General features: G+C 41.7%; 1 protein-coding gene across 4 annotated transcripts in view; it reads right to left on the bottom strand.

The window, feature by feature from the left end:
- The window catches only part of LOC139355401 (transducin beta like 1 Y-linked), a 221,549-nt gene that overhangs the window by 49,556 nt on the left and 149,150 nt on the right, over positions 1 to 22,843 (bottom strand). For all 4 annotated transcript variants that reach the window (XR_011618579.1, XM_071089493.1, XM_071089495.1 and 1 more), the window contains exon 4: positions 10,791 to 10,936. Coding sequence is in view for 3 of the 4 variants with exons in the window: in XM_071089493.1 (XP_070945594.1) it covers positions 10,791 to 10,936 (146 nt within the window). In the remaining variant the exon portion in view is untranslated. The remainder of the gene's footprint in view (positions 1 to 10,790; positions 10,937 to 22,843) is intronic.

Below are 22,843 nucleotides of genomic sequence, written 5' to 3'. Positions count from 1 at the left end.
TTTCCTAGTAGCTCCTTGAAGACTGAGGGCAACTGGCTGGGGTCACTCCCTGATAGTGACCCGCAGAACGAAAGGGAAGTTATAACTGCCCTGCCCAGAAGGGAGATGGACTTTTTTTAAAAAATATTTTCTGGGTGTGGTCCCTGATCCCTACCTTCCGCATGGCTCAGAGAGAACTCACATGTGTTTCTGGTGACTTAAACTTTCTTTTCTTATGCTAAATTCTTTTCTTCCCCTATTCAACTGGCTAAGGACAAAATAAACCCACCCAATCTTCAGTTCCTATCATTAAAGTTCATGGAATGGCAAGCATGGGAAAGTGTAATAAGGATGTTAAAAGGTGTGGATTACACCTAGGTACCAAAGGAATGCTCATAGTAGGCTCTGGAGGGAAAGCAAACAAAGTGGCACTGGTACCCACCTAAGGTCAGAGAAATCTCACACTCTTAAGACTGGGCCCCACACGAAGACACTGCAGGATATCCTGCAGACCTTAACCTGTCCAAAGGGGACACTCTTGGCAGAGGTTCTAAGGTCTAGTCATAAGCCCTCCTTAGAATTTTCTCTCACAGTTGCAATGCTGCTTGTTTAGAAAATTATTCAGAATCTGAATTTTGGTGTCAAGTGAGAAAGCAGGATGGTGTTGCATGTATCCAGGCTTTTGTGCTGCTGTTGTAAGCAGGGGGGCTGGTTAACATGTGATGCCTCCTTTGGTATTCTTTGGACCCAGTGCTCTTTGGAATCTGGGAGGTTTGGACTTTAAAAATCAAACTGCCACAGAGACTGCTTTACCAGAAATTTTGGTGCACAGCCTTCACTGGATTATCTATGTTAAAAGTAAAGTAGAGGCTCCTCTTCAAACACTCTCCTCCCCATCTAACTAGGAATAAATAGTAACTTCTCTTAGAAGCAAAATTTATTCAAAGACATGTGCTAACATTGTTCTTAACTATCTGCTAGCTGTGATAAAGAAATCAATGTACTTTATGTTCTTTTTTTTTTTTTTTTTTTTTTTTTTTTTTGAGACGGAGTCTCGCTCTGTCGCCCAGGCTGGAGTGCAGTGGCCGGATCTCAGCTCACTGCAAGCTCCGCCTCCCGGGTTCACGCCATTCTCCGGCCTCAGCCTCCGGAGTTGCTGGGACTACAGGCGCCCGCCACCTCGCCCGGCTAGTTTTTTGTATTTCTTTAGTAGAGACGGGGTTTCACCATGTTCGCCAGGATGGTCTCGATCTCCTGACCTCGTGATCCGCCCGTCTCGGCCTCCCAAAGTGCTGGGATTACAGGCTTGAGCCACCGCGCCCGGCTGTACTTTATGTTCTTAGCTCACGCAGTTTAGCCTAAATATTTTTCCTGGCATGCTTATACTGGTCCAAGCAAGCATTAGGTCATAGCCTGTTCCTCTTCCCTACTTAAAAGTGTTTTTACCTTTCTCAACATTCCACTAGTTACTTCCTCCTTCCTTTGTTCTCCTCTACCTTTGCCTCTTTTAAAAAGTTCTAAGTTGCTAGCCAATCAGGTCAAATACAGAATGTGAGGTCCCATTCCAGGCAGTGGAAACCAGACACGGCAGTAAGGTGGACGCATCAGGTGATAAATGACCCTGTTTCCTTTGTTCAGTGTACTCTCGTGGCAAAACTGCTGGCAAATGTACCCTTTCTGCAGAAAGTTAAAAAATGGGCCTTACTGAGGAAATCAAATTTATGTTTAAGTGCTGTTTCTTTATGGCAGTGGGGAACAAGCATTACAAACATCTATTGGGGCAAAGAAAAACCAGCAAGCTTCTATTGCTATCTCATGGCCAAGGTTCTAAGGGATTGGATCTTTGTTTATGTGTGTGTATCCATATCTAGATGTCTTTATTTGTATGTGCACTCATTGTTATATGTAGTGTTTACCAAATTGATTTGTAAGTAAAAGAAAACTCATAAATTAAGTCTAGTCAATTTTTAAGTTCATGTGACTTACAAGTGTAACTAGCTTTAAAATTATTGGTGGAATAAAAAGAGAAATGCCTTCAGAATTGTCAGCATACATTTTGTCCAAATTTTATGTTGTCTTTGCAACCTGTGACCTGGAAGACCCAAGCCCTCTCCCTGCTTCAAGGTGTCATCTTGCCTTTGTGGACCAAACCAATGTTCATTTTACATATGTTGATTAATGTCTCACGTCTCCCTTGTTTAATAAAAATTATGTACAGTGAATAGGATAATTGTTTTAGGTAAACTTTAAATGTACATTAAAATCTTAAAGTTATTATTGATGTTCCTTTAATATCTGAGTCATTTCCAGTTAAGATAGGGTCATAAAATGTGGAACTGTTCTTATCCATAAATGCTCATAGGTGATAGTTCAGGATTTCTTGCTTTTTAGGGTTTCACTAAAGTTTTAGGTTACTAAGGATAAAAACTCTAATTAACATGTAATTCTGTATACAAAACGTGCCAGAAAGGGTTATGTTACTGGTAGAAAAAATAATCGTTTTGTCTAATTCAGAAGTTATCTAAAAGTTAAGTTCAAATTACAGATTTGAAAAGGTTACTTATGAAACAATGTAGTAAGTAATCATTAAGTAAGGCAGAAAAATGTGGAAAAGGTTGGGTATTTTGGGGTTTTTTTGAGACGCAATTTCGCTCTTCTTGTCCAGGCTGGTGTGCAATGGCGCAATCTTGGCTCACTGCAACTTCTGCCTGCCAGGTTCCACCAATTTTTCTGCTTGAAAATAGCTAGGATTACAGGTGCCTGCCACCCTGCCCAGCTAATTTTTTGCATTTTAGCAGAGACAGAGTTTAACCATGTTGGCCAGGTTAGAACTCCTGACCTCAGGTGATCCACCTGCCTCAGCCACCCCCAGTGTTGGGATTACAGGTAATAGCCACCACGCCTGGCTGGAAAAGGTTTAAACAATCAAATAATCTTTAAGACATTCTTAGAGACATTTGGTTAATTAATACTTTCATAATTAAACCTTTCAGTCTTGATTACTGGTCACGTAATTAAAGTGAATTTATCAGTTGCACAGGATGCATAATATTAGTGAACTTAAAGATATTAAATTGTGTGTCAGGAATAAAATATTCAATATATGGGTTTTTTAAAAGCCTAGATAACACTGTAGTCTCCAGGGTAAATTGAGTAGGAACATTTAGGTTTGGTTTCCTGTTTGTTTTTGCTTCTAGTTTTCATTCACTTGCTGTCTATTCACTGGCTTTGCTTGAGTGTATGTGTATATGTACGTGTATATATATATATATATCTCCATGATATTTTTTAGTTCCTAGTGGAAAGCTTTTTTTTTTTGGTTCTGTGAATATTTTATTTTCTATGCATTTCTGGCAAGTCATCATTTGTTCCATTTACCTTGAATTTCCAAGCTACCTTTATTGGGCCTGCAGAAATTAATGGAGCACACCAGCTTTCAATCCTTAAACTAACTTTTTGGATTTTAGGCTTCCTGCTACTTTAAGTGGGTTGAGAATACTCTCAACAATGGAATGTAAGTTACATGTTTTTCTCTCTGCCTAATTTCTCCAAAATTTTGAAACTATTTGGGAATATTCTTTTTTATTTTTATTTTATTTTGTTTGAGACAGAGTCTCATGCTTTTTGCCCAGGCTCAGTGCAATGGTGTGATCTCAACTAACTGCAACCTCTGCCTCCTGGGTTCAAGCAATTCTCCTGCCTCAGCCTCCTGAGTAGCTGGGATTACAGGCAGGATTAACTGGTTAAATAAAAGGTAATAGTCACTGTTTATCTCCTCTGGAAGTTTTAATTAATAAAAAAGTTTAATTAATTGGTTTAATAATAATAAAAGCTTAAATCAAATATTTTGTCAGAAAAGTTAAAAAGTGCAATGCCTTGGGCAAGGACTTCATGACTAAAACACCAAAAGAAATGTCAACAAAAGCCAAAATAGACAAATGGGATCTAATTAAACTAAAGAGTTTCTGCATAGCAAAAGAAACTACCATCAGAGTGAACAGGCAACTTACAGAATGGGAGAAAATTTTTGCAATCCAGCCATCTGACAAAGGGCTAATATGCAGAATCTACAAAGAACTTAAACAAATTTACAAGAAAAAATGAAACAACCCCATCAAAAAATGGTCAAAGGATATGAACAGACACTTTTCAAAAGAAGACATTTATGCAGCCAACAGACACATGAAAAAATATTCATCATCACTCGTCATCAGAGAAATGCAAATCAAAACCACAATGAGATACTATCTCACACCAGTTAGAATGGCAATCATTAAAAAGTCAGGAAACAACAGGTGCTGGAGAGGATGTGGAGAAATAGGAACACTTTTACACTGTTGGTGGGACTGTAAACTAGTTCAACCATCATGGAAGACAGTGTGGCAATTCCTCAAGGATCTAGAACTAGAAATACCATTTGACCCAGCCATCCCATTACTGGATATATTCCCAGAGAATTATAAATCATGCTGCTATAAAGACACATGCAAACATATATTTATTGTGGCACTATTCACAAGAGCAAAGACCTGGAACCAACCCATATGTCAATCAATGATACAATGGATTAAGAAAATGTGGCAAATTATACACTGTGGAATACTATGCAGCCATAAAAAAGGATGAGTTCATGTCATCTGTAGGGACACGGATGAAGCTGGAAACCATCATTCTGAGCAAACTATCCCAAGGACAGAAAACCAAATACCACATGTTCTTAGTCATAAGTGGGACTTAAACAACAAGAACACTTAGACACAGGGCGGGGAACATCACACACCAGGGCCTGTCGTGGGGATGGGGGGTTAGGGGACGGATAGCATTAAGAGAAATACCTAATGTAAATGACGAGTTAATAGGTCCAGCACACTACCATGGCACATGTATACGTATGTCACAAACTTGCACATTGTGCACATGTTCCCTAGAACTTAAAGTATGATTAAAAAAAAAAAAGTGCAGTGCATTTTATTTAATTCATATGACTTGAGTAATCTTTGGGAAATAAAGATGATTTTAAAAGTTATTGGTAAAATATAATTCTCTTCAAAATGTAAATAAATATGTGGTGTAAATTATGTCCAAATATTAGGTTTGCTGAATGCTTTAAGGTTATAAGCTGCTTCTTTTGCTTTTGAGAATTGTTTAACTTGTCTGCTTTCCAGCTAGGTAAGTCCTGGGAACATGTGGAGTTGGCCACACCCCTAGCTATGCTGGAAACAATCAGACCTTATCAACACCTAGTACATAATTAATATAACTTAACAGGTTTTATGTTATAATTAAATTGCTAAGAATCAACATTGCAACATGCAATTAAGACTACCAGAAACAGTTTTACATGTAAGGTGTGTAAGAACATAAGAACTTCTTTAAAATTTCTGAGTCATAATTCTGGCAAAATACATAATTTATGGTAATCTGAATTCAAAAATCTAACTTCAGTTTCAATGTCTTTCCTAATGCACGGCTTTTTGGATGGATCAGAAGGCCCCTGAAAACATCCAGAAAAGAGATAAATGGGATTATTTGACATGTTAGGTACATGGGATTGCAAACATGATGTTCAGTCTTTTTTACATTATACTTTTGTGAATAACACTAACATATGTTCCAAAATTGTACTGGGTTTCTAAAATTTTAATGTCTAAGTATGTTTATTATGCTGTTGTTGTAAACCACAGAAATACCCAGATTTCCTTGTATAAAGCAGCTAACTGAAGTAAAACAAAAAATTTATCAAATATCGGCTGGGAGCAGTGGCTCACACCTGTAATCTCAGCACTTTGGGAGGCTGAGACAGGCGGATCATGAGGTCAGGAGGTCAAAACCATCCTGGCTAACATGGTGAAACCTCGACTCTACTAAAAATACAAAAAACTAGCCGGGTGTGGTGGTGGACACCTGTAGTCCCTGCTACTCAGGAGGCTGAGGCAGGAGAATGACGTGAACTCGGGAGGCGGAGCTTGCAGTGAGCTGAGAGCGTGCCACTGCACTCCAGCCTGGGCGACAGAGCAAGACTCTGTTTCAAAAAATTAAAAAAATAAAAAAATTAATCAAATATCAGGAAAATACTTTGTCAGATTTTCATGTTAAAGCAGCTGATACTGAAATTTTTTAAATACACAATTTGAATAAATGCCACAGTCTCAGTTGCATTACCTATGATAACCCAGGTTATCATAAATCAGTGCTATGCACCTAATTTGGAAAAACAACTGGTATTCAAGAGGACACATCTAATGTTAATTAGGCATGGACTCATGAAGAACCAAGAGGATGGCCACCTTGTCCTTCCTGAGTCCTTAAAGTTCTTATTACTAAAAGTTCTGCATGCCATGACTCAGCATGGAAAAGATAAAATAACCCAAATTGAATACATTGGTGTGGTAACTTACAAATTCTTCAGGTACATTTGGTCAGCTTGTGGGCCATTTTATAAAGGGATTTCATTCAATTATTATTTTCAGTGCACGTTCTGGTTGAATAAAAGTTTTCCCATGCAATTGGGCTGATGTTACAACAGCAAATTATTATGCTACAGCGTATTTTCAGCAGGTAAAGAAAGCTTTTTATGGTTTGGATCTTCTGAGAACATCAAAGAAAGACTGTTTTTGCCATCCACACTACAATGTACGTTTTGCACATGCAAAACTAAAAGTACACTTAAAGAACACCCTAGAACTTAAAGTATACTTAAAGAACACTTCTACACTGTTGTGTTAGGGACTTGGGGCTTTGGGCTTATGGTCTTACAACTGAGAAGGGTCCCTCCATGCTCTTGGAACTGTACACCCACTGGAACTCTTAAGGTAAAACTAACAGGGAAATTTCTCACAAGAAGAAGATGGTATCCTTGATGTGAACAGCTTTTCCCAAGTTCACAGATTAAGACTTCTACTGTCAAGAAACTCTTATCTTTGAATATTTTCTTTTGCTTATACCTCTGTGAACAACAGGAGTGGAAAAGGGGTCTCTTATGTGCACTTACATTTATTTTTGAAAGAGTTTGTAGCCAGCCTTATATATGGATAAGTTTATTCTTTGATAGATAAAGGATAAAGGCCTAATGCAGGTAAGAAACTTCAATGATACATACGTTGCCTAGTAATCAGTCAAAAACAAAACACTGGTTCACTTCTCTTAATGCACATCATGGCTTAAAGAGAACACTGCTAGGAGGCCTTCACTCTTCTAGAAGGGAATCATTTGTTAGGTCCTTTTTCAGTGGTTTAAAGTAAAACAGGCAATGACTAAAAATCTAGTTCCTATAATAGGCTCTGTGGCACATTCTATGGCACAGTTATACAAGAGACTTTAAATTATCTTGTGAAAGTTATGCTAAATAATAGAATTGGCTGAACAGATAAGTACCTGTACAGCTGCTGACACTTGAGGCCTATGGAGAAATACATCAAATGAAGATTACAGAGATTCAGGGGTAGGTGAATGATGAACGGACTGCTTAGAAAATGAACTGACTATTTAACTCATTCTTTGATCTATTTGATTTTAGAAGGTTTGGCTTATGGGGACTTTATGTAAAGAACATACTCCAAACTCTTGGTATTATCCTCCCGATAATCATAATAATAGTCTCCCTAGTGTGCTATACTCTCTCAAGGGTTTTAAATGCTTTCCTGCAGCCATCTCTAGAACATCAAATGGTCACTTTTCAAGTGAATGACAAGAGCTGAAAGTAATGTGCGACCCTGAGGAAAGTGTAACCTATGAATGACATGCTGAGACCGGTAACCCAAAATGACTGTAACTCAGAGTAGAAGTAAGGTCCTACGTTTTGGTCACACTCTTACCTAAGTGAGAACCTGATCAAAAAAGGCAAATTTTAAAACAAAATTCTGGGAGATCATTGTTTTGGACTAAGCTCATGCAATAAACCCCAACAGACAAAACCAAACCAAAATGCAGTCATTTATGCTAAGACTTTAAGGAAACGCAGATCCTAGAACACACCACAAGCCAGGTTTTGCTTTCCTCCTGCAAATCTCTATAACATTCCTGACAGTGTAAGTATCCACCTGCTGAAGTTCCCATTCAATCTTTTAACCAAATGCATTTCCTCTCTCCTGGAGACCATCAAGCTTCAGATAATCATGCAACAACAGCTCCCATCACTTCCAGGTGAAGACAACTACCCTGGCCATCAAGGAGCTATCCTGCCTCCACTAGATACGGCAGGGTGGAGAGTTCCATGATCCCCAATAGGTAGGGACTATGCCCCAAGCCAGCATGAAGCAGTTACAGAAAAAAGACCATTGGTCCCTCTGCCTCCCATAAATATTTATGAGGATCACATCTCTTAGTGGGGAATGAGGCAGGGAACATAAGGTCGATTTGCACATCAGTTATGACAGGAAATATCCTCTCCATAAAGCGTATGCCGAGTAAGCGACTTTGTAACTTTACTTCATCCTCTCCAGTGTACACCAAGGAACCAATGGTATCCTCTAGAGAGTATTTAAACTCTGAAAAATTCTGTAATGGGATCCTTGAGCCCGAATGCTTGGGCTTGGGCTCCCCTGCTGTGGAATGTACTTTCATTTTCAATAAATCCCTTTATTCTATCCTTGATTGTTTGTGTGTTTTGTCTAATTATTTGTTCAAGACACCAAGAACCTGGACACCCTCTGCTGGTAACACTAGGATAACGACACTGCATGGTGCTGGACAGGGCAACCTGAAGACCCCAGGGGTCCAAAATGAAGAAGGGAAAAAGATGGACGGTTGCCAGGGAAGAAAGAGCATGAGAGAGGCACAGACACCAGAGTTTTTACAGCTATGGCTTTGTGCAAAATGGTGGGCAAAAATACAAGAAAAAAGGAGGCAGGTACAGGGGCTCACATTGGTAGTCCCAGCACTTTGGGAGGCAGAAGTTGGAGGATCAGTTGAACCCAGCAATTTCAGACCAGCATGGGCAACATGGCAAAACACCATCACCATACAAAATACAAAAATCAGTTGGGTGTGCTGGCATGCACCTGTACTCACAGCTAGTTGAGAGGCGGAGGCAGGAGGATCATGTGAGCCCAGGAGGTGGAGACGGCGGTGAGCTATGATTGTGCCACTGCACTCCAGCTTGGGTAAAAGAGTGAGACCCTGTCCACCCCACACACACACACCCCCCCAAAAAAAGGAGAAAAGAGAACAGGATATATTACTTTGTGATTTTCTAGAAGAGGTTTTTAAACCATGAAAAGAAAGCAACATAACATGCTGCAAAGAAGAAAGGTTTTTAAGGGTGAGACCGGTTCCTAGGAAGACAGGATAGAGGGAATCCTGGAAAAATCCAACTACCAGGTAGAAAACGGAGAAGTTGGGCAGAATCATGTACTTTGGTCAGAGTAGGAGAAACAGGAACAGAAAGAGGGAGCTGGAGACTGAGGAATCAACAACAGGGACTGCAGGCACAGTGGCGCATGCTTGTGGCCCCAGCACTCTGGAGGCTGAGGAAGGAGGATCATTTGAGCTTTGGAAGTTGAGACTGCAGTGAACTCTGATAGTGCCTCTGCACTCAAGCCTGGTTGCAGAGGAAGACCCTGCTTCAAAAAAAATTAATTTAATTTAAAAACAAAATAGAAACAGGTGAAGGTGGCAAGAAAGGTTGTGGATTCCAGAAGTTCCCAGAAGTTGAGAAGATCTTCACTATAGATTCCCGAGACCACAGCAGAATGGGGCAAGAGAGGGAAAGGGGTGTTGTTTAAAACCAAAATTGGTATAAAACTGGCACAACACCTTATTGTGGTACAATCTAAAAAGTGGGATGGGATACCAGCCAAGTGCATAATTTTAATGTGTATTTATGATTCCATCCTCCCACCCCATCAGCTCTACAACTATGCTGATAATGAAAACATCCCTTGAGATTCTCTTTAACACAAGAGCTATCACCTCTCTGCCCTGATGCAGCCTCTGGTGATGCCCTGTCAGGTTCTCAGGAAACATAGTTTCAACCTACTCCAAGAAATCAAGAAGACAGAACAAGTCATAGTGCGAGCAAGGCAAAAGTCCACTCCGAAGCCCAGAGCAGTTGAAGGTCTGCTGCATCTTTTTCAACTGTGGCAGTGTAATTGTTAACATGAGTCAGCAGCCAGTGAGTCTGCGTGTAAGTAAAATATACAGACCCATGTCAGAGGGGCACTGGAAACTTGCTACTGTGTATACACACAACCAATCAGTAAGATGTTAAAGTGGGGTGGGAAACCAGTGTTCTTTCTTTCTCTCTCTCTCTCTTTCTTTCTTTTAGATATGCGGTCGTCTTTCCTTCCCTTCCTTCCTTCCTTCCTTCCCTCCTTCCTTCCCTCCTTCCCTCCCTCCCTCCCTCCCTCCCTCTCTCCCTCTCTCCCTCTCTCTCTCTCTCTCTTTCTCTCTTTCTCTCTTTCTCTCTTTCTCTCTTTCTTTCTTTCAGATATGCAGTCTCACAGTGTTGCCCAGGCTGGAGTGCCCTCAGGTGATCACAGCTCACTGCAGCCTTGACCTTGTGGACTTAGACAGTATCATCCTCAGGAGCTGGGACAACAGGTGTGTACCAGCACACCCAGCAAATCTTTACATTTTTTTGTAGAAAAGGTGTTTTCTGCCAGGTTGTCCAGCTGGTCTCAGACTCCTGGCTCAAGTGATCCTTCTGCCTCAGCCTCCCAAAATCCTGGGATTATGAGCATGAGCCAGTGCACCCTGCCACTGAATTAATCCCAAATGCCAGAGGGAAATATATGTTAGCTTCCAGTGTGTTCCAAGCTCTTGCACCTTCCCAAGGCTCCGCTGTTCGGGGGCCAGGCCTAGCAGCTACATACCTTGTTGATGCTGATCTCAGCCTCCACATACTGCAGTCCCTTCTGCAGAATGGAGATGAGGGCAGCTGGTGGCACTAGCGTCCCATTAATGTTGGACTGGCTGATGTGGCTCTCGATCCCAAATGTGAAAGCCGAGTGGGAAAAACCTGCAGCAAGACGGGAAAGGTGACATTGAGTGAGACCCAAATTGAAGGAAGGAGGCGCAGTCATTGAGATCTGAAGGTGGTCTGCAAATTTCAAACATATTTAATTTGTGGGCTAAGACAGCACCATAGGACGCCCAGGGGCCCTTCTGATTTGGGTTCAGTAAGGTGAAAAAGGGCAGGGGGAGAGGGAGAGATTTCAGTCCCAGGAAAACCAAAATTAGTATCTTGGAACAAGGCCCTTTAAATGGTAGAACCATTTCAGTATTGTTAATAAGGCAGAGAACAGGGTGGGCATGGTGGCTCACAACTGTAATCCCAGCACTTTGGGAGACCGAGGCAGGTGGGTCACCTGAAGTCAGGAGTTGGAGACCAGCCTGGCCAACATGGTGAAATCCTGTCTCTACTAAAACTAGAAAAATTAGCTGGATGTGGTAGTGTACACCTGTAGTCCCAGCTACTCAGGAAGCTGAGGCAGGAGAATCACTTCAACCCAGGAGACGGAGGTTGCATTGAGCCAAGATTATGCCACTGCACTCCAGTCTGGGCGACAGAGCAAGATTTCATTTCAAACATAAATAATAAATAAATAAATAAATAAAGAGTTTCCCCTGCATGCCCCAGTTGGACATTCCTGTTACACAGATTTGACTCCAGGATCCCCCCAACTCCATGGTTCACAATACTCTGCAGAAGCTCATGCTGAAGCTACTCTGTGTCACCCGCTGCAAGAACATAGTGTACCTTTCTTCAGCCCAAGATAAGGAAACAGCAAACACTGAACCCAAGTGCACTGGGGGCAATTGCATTACAACCTGAAGTCCAAAGACGGAAACGAGCCTGTTCTGCACTGATTGTTGTGGCGCTGAATTATTTTCTCAAAATACCAGGAGTTTTATGTTTTCTAACAGATACTGGCTCTTTTCCTTTTCTCTCCCAGTGCATCATCTCTTTCATTGCCTCTGTAGGAAGCTGTTGATCAATGACGCTTGGCCATTTAAAGGTATTTTCAGATCAGCTTTGAATAAAGGCTCTTATTTAAAGAGCCTTTATTTAAATAATAAATAAAGGGGGGCAGAGGATCAGTACTGAATACACAGAAAGCCATGCCTTGCTCTTGCGGATGATGTCTGCTTCAAGGAAAGAAGGCAAGGTCACCGAGCATCTGTGGAAGTCTGGAGGTGATAGGGAAGCTGTGACAGCCCTTCATCAAGGAGAGGGAGGTGGCATCCTACTGCCAGCAAGTCTCGGGTGCTGCAGGGAGTTTCCTAATAGAGGCAACCTTGCCTGGCGGGGCTGGGTCACTTTGTCTGGTGCAGAGGCAGCCTGGGGGTGCACTGGATCCTGAAATTCCTCACTGTGTTTTTGGAGGATATAAGCCACGTTTCTTTACAAGAACCTAATCTTTACCTTCTTACTTGTTGCTCTCTATATATTCACTTTCCTTTTCCTCTACCCATTCCTACCAAATGAAGCAACCCACCCTTGTATTCATCAATGACTCTATTCTCTGCTATGCTATATATACCAAGTTTCACCTGCAAGCTTTTATCATTGAGGTGTTCAGTAAAGTGCAGAATACAAAAACTCCAGTCAATTGGTAAAGCAGGACCTCACTGCATTATTGGCCCAAGGCTCCACTGCATGAAATCTTCCTTATCTACTCTGGGCTGCAGTGATTCCTCTCTCATAGACATCATGACTCTCATGGCTGATGGGGGCCACTCACGTGGCTCTTACTGAATGGCTTTAAGCCTCTCAGCATCATTCTGATGCTGCCCCTTACCCCTTGATAAATCAGGTCTCTTTCACATAGAAAGACAAACACTGGAGACATCAGGTCAAGGTTCATGTGATAAGAGGATGAAACAAAATGTGAACCATAGGCTATGTGACTCCGAGATTCCACTTTTTACCTTACACTTCAAGATCTTTTGAGAATAATAGCAGTCTCCTACTGCTTAATTTGTAGGGCTGGGCCTGAGATTCAAGGCTGGGTAGCCAATAAACACTCTCAGCCACCATGAAACAGCATCAAGAAACGCCTACTGAATGCAGCAGAATACAGCATTAGGTGCTGATGATGCCTCCTGAAAAACAAACCTCATTGCTGACAGATCAACTGTGGAAAGAAACTCTCATGCTTCTGGCATATTTTATTCATCCAGTCTCACTCATTCATTCCTGCAACCAGCACTGGGCCACAGAACTGACACCTGCAATCACATGCCCTGTGAAACAGAGCCGAGTCTGACCACATTACCAGCTTCATCCAAACCTGGGCACTCTGTAAACTACCTCAGTCTTTGCAGTAACTGTTCGGAGTTGGTACTGTTTTTGTTTCACATAGAAAGACAAACACTGGAGACATCAGGTCAAGGTTCACATGATAAGAGGATGAAACAAAATGTGAACCATAGGCTATGTGACTCTGAGATTCCACTTTTTACCTCACACTTCAAGACCCACAGGAACAGGAACCAAAATTCTTGAATTCCCTGCATGGACAGACTCCATTGCCATCTGGCTGTCCAGCTAGACTACCAGCAGCTCTGAACAGCAGTCAGTCTGGATGCAACTCAGGCAACTAGTAAAGTATGGTGTGCAATGCTCACTCTAACCCAAGCCGGGAGGGTGCCCCTGATTTCTGTCTCACCTGGATTTTTAATGTTGAGTGCATAGTTTGCTGCATAACTTTATCTCTCTAAACGACTATGTTATCCAATGCAAATTTCATTTCCAGACTGTGTGGACAACGGTATTCACATTCAACTAAAGCTTATTGAAACAAGGAGATGAAACAGCAAAGACAGACCAAGGGTGGGGAGGCTGAGACTGATGCAGAGAGAGCTGAAAGTTGTCTGCTGGAAGGAATTTCTTGTGCAGATACACAATGACATCTGTGCAGCATAAAGTTATACAGGGGTAATATTACTTTGAACATCTTTCATCAGTTTGGGTCCTCTTTTGGATAGGGCAGGTTGTCATGACTGGAAATTAGGCACTTTATGATCATAAAGACCTAGGGAACGTACCGTTATCAGAAGTCCTCTTATCTGCTGAAATCTTTACTAGTTGCATTTCTTGGAATGCATCTCTATATGGGTTCTAAATCAGTGATTTTTTCAGTCCATTTGCTTGTAAGACTTTCTTACTAATTTCTGGCCTTGTGATCTCATGAAGGCAAGCAGGCAAGCTGGATGGAGAAAATGTCAGGAGCAGGCAGGATGGCTGAGTTCTGTCCTTGCTCTACGGCTGGGTGCCTGGTCCACATTGCCTCATTTGGCTGCGTCTGCATTTTCTCCTCTGCAGTGTGGGGATAAAAAGTACCTCAAGGTGCTGATGAGGCACACACAAGGGACAACAGCCACTCCCCAGACACAGTCAATCAAGAGAGAAGACCACAGCAAATAGAAATGTCACTTTCCCAGGTTCCTTGTTGGTACAATGAGGATGTCAAAGAGGTCTGGGCAAGCTCCCCTGCCCCTTCCACCATGTGAAGACACAGAAGGAGCCATCCATGAGGAAAAGGACCTCACCAGAAAGCAAATACTTAGCACCTTGATCATGATGCCTCCAGAACTGTGGGCAATACATTTCTGTTGTATATAAACTACCCAGTCTAAGGTGTTGGTTACAGTCCATACAAACTAAGACAATGCCCCAGGATGAGGTAATAGAGGAAGGCTGACCACTTCCTCTTAGACTTGATTCATCAGCATCTTAGGCTATGGTTGCTGGGGCCAACTGCCAGGGTGCTGTGGAAGGCACTTGGAAGCACAGCACCTCCACGGAAGATGCTTCTCTTCCAGGGCCAGCCCTGCCTGCACTCCTGCCAACGTCTCACCCCCTCCAACTTGGAGTCCAGAATTAATGAACACATTAATTTACCATCTGCCAGAGTGGTGAGACTTTTCTGCCTTGTGCCTCCTCAGCTTTCCCGCAACAATTAACACATCTCTTCTGCCCAACAAGACAGACACAGGAAGAAAGATGAGAATATCAGTGACAAACAAAGCACCCAGGACTGCCCCAGCAGCAGGTGCAGAAGTAGTTAAAGGGCAGGAGGATACTTAAAGGGCAGGAAAATAAAGAGCTTGGTAGTACCTCAATGAAAGATAGTGTGACAGTGATGGGTTGGGTTTCTTAGTGTCATCTATAGGCTAGGCTGGAGACATTTCTGAAGCCAGCAGCCTTGCCACCCACTTGGAAGGCATATTCCTGATGAATCTCTTCTCAGCAAGGTTTCTCAACCACAGCATGGCTGACTTTTAGGCAGGATCATTCTTTGCTGTGTGCACACAGTCCCATACATTATAGGATGTTGAGCAGCACCCCTGGCCTCTACCTACTAGAAGCCAATGGCATCCACTCCCATTGTGACAACCAAAAATGTTTTCATCAACCCCACCATGGTGGGGGAAGTGACATCTAAAAGGCCACTACTCCCAGCTCTACTCTCCTTACATTTCATCTTGATTCTAGGTTGTTGCTACTGAAAAGTAACCCACTCTTTCCATGCGATTGTGCACAAACCTTAGAGTAATAGGACAATCAGAGGAGGTAAGATTATTCCCAAAGAGAAAAAAAGAGTATAATCAAAATAAACTGAGAAAGGCTTAAAATAAGAACCACAGAAAGGATGGAAGGATCCTTCACATAAAGCCCTCTCCATTCAGAATGAAAGATGCAATAGTCTCACAAGAGAGGAAATGGTCTTTACAAAATTTGTCTCATCTAACGAGGCAACAAAAATAGATTTAAAACAAACCAAGTACAAGCTTTATTTCTTGCAATGATGACACTGCACAACCAAGAAATGACATCACAAACCGTTTCAGTTGAATAGTATGCCACCATACCCAGTTAATTTTGGTTTGATTCATCAGCAAAATCTGCTAAATTACCAGTCACTACTTTTTAGCAATACTGCTTATTTGGCAGAGAAAAGCAGACATCTAGTGCTCAGGCAGCTGTGTTGCTGGTTTTCCATCTTCAGCTGAAACAAATACTAAGGGCACCAATTTGTGGCATTAAATCTGGAATTTTCATTTAGTCTTTAACAGATACATATAATTGGAGTCTTGATAGGTAACACAGCCAGTGAGCACTGTATGCCATTCCTAAATTGTCTACATTATGGGTTTGCAAACTGAGGCCCGCAGGCCAAGTCTGGCCCAGTGACTGTGTAAATAAAATTTTACTGAGATACCGCCACACCCATAAGTTGATGGTTTTCTATGGCTGTTTTCACACTACATGGGGAGAGTTAAGTAGGTGCAACAGAGACCACAAGGCCCACTAAGGTGAGGAAAAGTGTGCCGACCTGCTTTTATACACAGTCGACTCTCCATATCCATATCTCCATATCCAATTGTTCCACATACACTGATTCAACCAACCATACATAAAAACAAAAACTAGTGGCCGGGCGCGGTGGCTCAAGCCTGTAATCCCAGCACTTTGGGAGGCTGAGATGGGTGGATCACGAGGTCAGGAGATCGAGACCATCCTGGCTAACACGGTGAAACCCCATCTCTACTAAAAAATACAAAAAACTAGCCAGGCGAGGTGGCAGGCGCCTGTAGTCCCAGCTACTCAGGAGGCTGAGGCAGGAGAATGGCATGAACCCGGGAGGCGGAGCTTGCAGTGAGCTGAGATCCGGCCACTGCACTCCAGCCTGGGCGACAGAGCGAGACTCCGTCTCAAAAAAAAAAAACAAAAAAAAAAACTAGAAAAAAAGAGAAACAATATGATAATAATACAAATAAAAAACCAATGCAATATAACAAATGCAGCATTTACATTGTATTAGGTATTGTAAGTTATGCAGAGCTAATTTAAACTTAACAGGAGGATGTACCTTTGGTATTCATTTCAGCTGAAGATAAAAATAGTTATCTGTTAACTACTAAGCCATATCATATCAAGGACTTGAGTATCTATGGATTTTGGTATTAAAGGGGGTCTGGGAACCCATCCCCCGTGGATACCAGGGATGACTGTACACAAATAGTAGTAAACAAATGTCATGGCCTCCCAGATGCCCTGCCTCTGTCCTCTCCATATCTCTGCTATCTGCCTTTCTTTTCTCTTTGCTTCCCATCTGGTCCTGGGCCCTTACTGTCACCAAGCCCTTTGTTCATCTCTTCTCTTCTGATATGCCTGACAATAACAGCAATAACATTGACAGCTGGTGTCTAATGAGTGCATTCTCGGCATCAGGCAATAGCGTGTGAACTTCGCATATGCTGCCCAATGCAACACAAACCCACTGCAGTAACCTTCCTGATCACCATGAACTGCCTACTGCTCTCCTTTTCCAAAGCAGTTGAGGTTTGGCAGGCCTGGGAGAGCTTCCTCACCTTGGTATGGCCTTCCAAGCCCATTCTAAAGCCATGCCAACTCTCACCATGCTTCAAGCATATGCCTGCCTTCCCATGAGATTTCTTCCCAAGAAATTTCATTTTGACTTCTAGGTCTGGGCCACTAACTCTCAAGTGAGGCTGGTTTTGTCCCCAAAGGGAAGACATCTGGCAACATCTGGACGAGTGGATGTCTATGTGCTACAGACATCTGGAAGGTACAGGCCAAGAATATGGTTAAACATCCTGCCATCCACAGGCTGGCAGCTACATATCTACAATATCAACAAATGATATCTACAATATCAAAAAATGATCCAGCCCCAAATTTAGAAGTGCAAGGGTAAGAAACACTGCTTTAGAATTCCCTTGTCACCCCTTGCCCACCTTGCTAGTGATTATGGCTACAACCAGCACCCCCTCCTTCACCGTAGTCTTCCTCATGCTCTTGATAGATGTGACTGTCCTCTTCTCCCAGCTCCCCTAGTGCTCCTCACCACCTTGTGTCTTATCATGGTATCATGTGCTACATCCCATGTTTCCCATGTGTTTCCTGGCTTCTGAGAAGGCTGACGCCCTTTGAAGGCAAGGAATCCATTTAAGTGACTATAACACACAGTGACCTTCCTCACTACAGCAGCTGGTGCTCAAGATGAACGTGCTGAAAAGACTCATGATGAATAGCTCAGACAAACTGGTGAGCCGATGTCAATGAAGGGTGATAAGAAATTGAATAAAACTGACTCCTCAATATTTTCAGAATAAATGACTCCCCCATAACCATCCTTTGTATGCACACACTCCCATCCCTACACTGGACTCCTGGCAGCCACTGATCTGGTGTCCACCTGTATTATTTTCAGCACCTTAAGCATGTCCTACAGATGGAATCATATAGCCTACAATCTTCTGACACAGCTTTTCTTTTCTTTTTTCTTAGTATTATACTTTAAGTTCTGGGGTACATGTACAACCAGTGCAGTTTTGTTACATAGGTATCCACGTGCCATGGTGGTTTGCTGCACTCATCAAGCTGTCATCTACATTAGGTATTTCTCTTAATGCTATCACTCCCCTATCCCCCAACCTCCAACAGGCCCTGGTGTAGGATGTTCCCCTCCCTGTGTCCATGTGCTCTCATTGTTCAACTCCCACTTAGGAGTAAGAACATGAAGTGTTTGGTTTTCTGTTCTTGTGTTAGTTTGCTGAGAATGATGGTTTCCAGCATCATTCATGTCCCTGCAAAGGACATGAACCCTTTTTTATGGCTGCATAGTATTCCATGGTTTACAAATGTGCCACATTTTCTTAATCTAGTCTGTCACTGATGGACATTTGGGTTGGTTCCAAGTCTTTGCTAATGTGAACAGTGCTGCAATAAACATACGTGTGCATGTGTCTTTATAGCAGCATGATTTATAATCCTTTGGGTATATACCCAGTAATGGGATGGCTGGGTCATATGGTATTTCCGGTTCTAGATCCTTGAGGAATCACCACACTGTCTTCCACAATGGTTGAACTAACTTACACTCCCACCAACAGTATAAAAGCATTCAGATTTCTCCACATCCTCTCCAGCATCTGTTGTTTCCTGACTTTTTAATGATCACCATTCTAACAGGTGTGAGATGGTATCTCATTGTGGTTTTGATTTGCATTTCTCTAAAGATCAGTGATGATTACCTTTGTTTCATATTTGTTGGCTACATAAATGTCTTCTTTTGAGAAGTGTCTGTTTATATCCTTAACCCACTTTTTGATTTTTTTTTCTTGTAAATTTGTTTAAGTTCTTTGTAGATTCTAGATACTAGCCCTGTGTCAGATAGGTAGATTGCAAAAATTTTCTACCATTCTGTAGGATGCCTGTTCACTCTGATGGTAGTTTCTTTTGCTATGCAGAAGCTCTTCAGTCTAATTAGATCCTATTTGTCTATTTGGGCTTTTGTTGCCATTGCTTTTGGTGTTTTAGTCATGACGTCTTTGCCGATGCCTATATCCTGAATGATATTGCCTAAGTTTTCTTCTAGGGTTTTTGTCATTTTAGGTCTTATGTTTAAGTCTTTAATCCACCTTATGTTAATTTTTGTATAAGATGTAAGGAAGTGATCAGTTTCAGCCTTCTGCCTATGGCTAGCCAGGTTTTCCAACGCCATTTACTAAATAGCGAATCTTTTCCCCATTGCTTGTTTTAGTCAGGTGTGTCGAAAATCAAATGGTTGTAGATGTGTGGTGTGATTTCTGAGGCCTCTGTTCTGTTCCACTGGTCTATATCTCTGCTTTGGTACCAGTACCATTCTGTTTTGGTTACTGTAGCCTTCTAGTGTATTTTGAACTCAGGTAGCACGATGCCCTCAGCTTTGTTCTTTTTGCTTAGGATTGTCTTGGTAATGTGGGATATTTTGGTTCCATATGAGATTTAAAGTAGTTTTTTTCCAATTCTGTGAAGAAAGTCATTGGTAGCTTGATGGGGATCATATTGAATCTATAAATTACTTTGGGCAGTATGGCCATTTTCACGATATTGATTCTTCCTATCCATGAGCATGGTATGTTCTTCCATTTGTTTGTGTCCTCTTTTATTTCACTGAGCAGTGGTTTGTAGTTCTCCTTGAAGAGGTCCTTCACATCCCTTGTAAGTTGGATTCCTACGTATTTTATTCTCTTTGTAGCAGTTGTGAATGGGAGTTCACTAATGATTTGGCTCTCTGTTATTGGTGTATAGGAATGCTTGTGATTTTTGCACATTGATTTTGTATCCTAAGACTTTACTGAAGTTGTTTACCAGTTTGAGGAGATTTTGGGCTGAGACGATGGGGTTTTCTAAATATACAATTATGTCATCTGCAACAGAGACAATTTGACTTCCTCTTTTCCTGATTGAATACCCTTTCTTTCTTTCTCTTGCCTGATTGCCCTGGCCAGAACTTCCAATACTATGTTGAATAGGAGTGGTGAGAGAGGGCATCCTTGTCTCGTGCCAGTTTTCAAAGGGAATGTTTCCAGTTTTTGCCCATTCAATATGATACTTGTTGAGGGTTTGTGATAAATAGCTCCTTTTATTTTGAGATACATTTCATCAATACCTAGTTTATTGAGAGTTTTTAGCATGAAGGCTGTTGAATTCTTGTCAAAGGCCTTTTCTGCATCTACTGAGATAATCATGTGTTTTTTGCCATTGGTTCTGTTTATGTGATTAATTATGTTTATTGATTTGCATGCGTTGAACCAGCCTTGCATCCCAGGAATGATGGCAATTTGATTGTGGTGGATAAGCTTTTTGATGTACTGCTGGATTTTTTGTCAGTATTTTATTGAGGATTTTTGCATCAATGTTGATCAGGATATTGGCCTGAAATTTTCTTTTTTTATTGTGTCTCTGCCAGGCTTTGGTATCAGGATGATGCTGGCCTCATAAAATGAGTTGGGGAGGATTCCCTCTTTTTCTATTGATTGGAATAGTTTCAAAAGGAATGGTACCAGCTCCTCCTTGTACCTCTAGTAGAATTCGGCTGTGAATCTGTCTGGTCCTGGACTTTTTTTGGTAGGTAGGCTATTAATTATTGCCTCAATTTCGGAGCCTGTTATTGGTCTATTCAGGGATTCAAATTCTTCTTGGTTTAGTCTTGGGAGGGTGTACGTGTCCAGGAATGTATCCATTTCTTCTAGATTTTCTAGTTGATTTGCATAGAGGTGTTTATAGTATTCTCTGATGGTAGTTTGTATTTCTGTGGGATTGGTGGTGATATCCCCTTTATCATTTTTTATTGTTTCTATTTGATTCGTCTGTCTTTTCTTCTTTATTAGTCTGGCTAGTGATCTACCTGTTTTGTTGATCTTTTCAAAAATCAGTTCCTGGGTTCACTGATTTTTTGAAGGGTGTTTTGTGTCTCTATTTCTGTCAGTTCTGCGCTGACTTTAGATATTGCTTGTCTTCTGCTAGCTTTTGTTTGCTCTTGTTTTTCTAGTTCTTTAAATTGTGATATTAGAGTGTCAATTTTAGATCTTTCCTGCTTTCTCTTATTGGCATTTAGTGCTATAAATTTCCCTCTATGCACTTCTTTAAATTTGTCCCAGAGATTCTGGCATGTTGTGAGATAGATTGTTCTACTTAGCACATTCCTCTAGAGGTTTCTTTAGTTTGCTGCACCTATTCACAGCTCCTTCCTTTTCACAGCTGAGCAGTGCTCCATGGCACAGAGACAACACAGCTGGCTTCACCTAAACCCAATGAGGTATAATGGCCTTTTTGCCAGAATATTGCTATTATGACTATTATGACTAAAGCCACATTTTTTGCTTAATTTTTTTAATAACCAAATTTTGTCAGACACCAATGTAGCTAACAAATAACACTATCTGTGCCAGGGACTTGCCTCAAACACTGAACAGAACTATGAAAAAGCCCTTATCATGTAATAATTACTGGGAATTCACCCTAATTATAATTCCCTCTAAGTTATATTAAAATGTAATAATATTACTCGGGTTCCCTCTTTCTTCTGAGACTAATTTTCTAAACTTAATGCATCTACACATGAACCTGTTGCCCAAAACCATGGTAAAAAATATACATTTATTTTGTAGTGACAGGGTCTCACTGTTGCCCAGGCTGCAGTATACTGGCATGATCCCCATTCACTGCAGCCTTGAACTCCTGGGCTCAAGCGATCCTCCCATCTCAGCCTCCCAAAGTGCTGGGATTACAGATGTGCGCCTCCATGCCTGGCTAATTTTTGAAATTTTTTTTGTGGAGACAGGGTGTTGCTATGTTGCCCAAGCTTGCTTGAAATTCTGGCCTCCAGTCATCCTCCCACCTTGGCCTCCATCTTAACCATTTTTAAGTGCACAGTTTAGAGACATTAGGTGCATTCACACTGTTGTGCAACTTTCGCCAGCAAATGTGTCGAGAATTTTATTAATTTCGCAAAACTGAATCTATACCCTCAAATACGAACTCCATGCCCTCTGCTTCTTCCCATCCCCCAGCAACTACCCTTCCACTGTCTCTTTGGACTAGACTCCTCAAGGTATCCCTTACAAGCAGAATCCTGTGGTATTTGCCATAGACTCCTCAAGGTATCCCTTACAAGCGGAATCCTGTGGTATTTGCCATTTGTGACTGGCTAATTTCACGTGGCATAGTGTCTTTGAAGGTCATCCATGCTGTAGCCTGTGTCAGAATTTCCTTCCTTTTCAAAGATCAGTCATGACATACCACTGAATGGATGCAAACATTCTTTTGATGGAATTTCCTTTGTCAGTGGATATCTGGGTTGTTTCTGCTGAGGTTTTTTAAAGCATACTGTACTACTCCCCTAAAGTGTGAGGTCAGTCTTAGAAGGAGGGGGCATGTCTTTCTGTTTAGCTGACCCTGACACCACCATGCTCACAACAGCAGCTTACAGATGCGACAGGAGGAGACTGGCACAGAACACAGCTTGGTCTCCACTCGGGCAGAAACTCCAAAATGATGAAACTTCAGGCCAGCAGGCGGTGACAAGAACCACCCACTCAACTAACAGCAGCCTAGGATATGAAGGGC

Source organism: Macaca nemestrina, chromosome Y, assembly GCF_043159975.1.
Source record: "Macaca nemestrina isolate mMacNem1 chromosome Y, mMacNem.hap1, whole genome shotgun sequence".
Classification (NCBI taxonomy): Eukaryota; Metazoa; Chordata; class Mammalia; order Primates; family Cercopithecidae; genus Macaca; species Macaca nemestrina.
The sequence above is the reverse complement of the archived record's forward strand: the minus strand, read 5'-3'. Positions and strand labels throughout refer to the sequence as shown.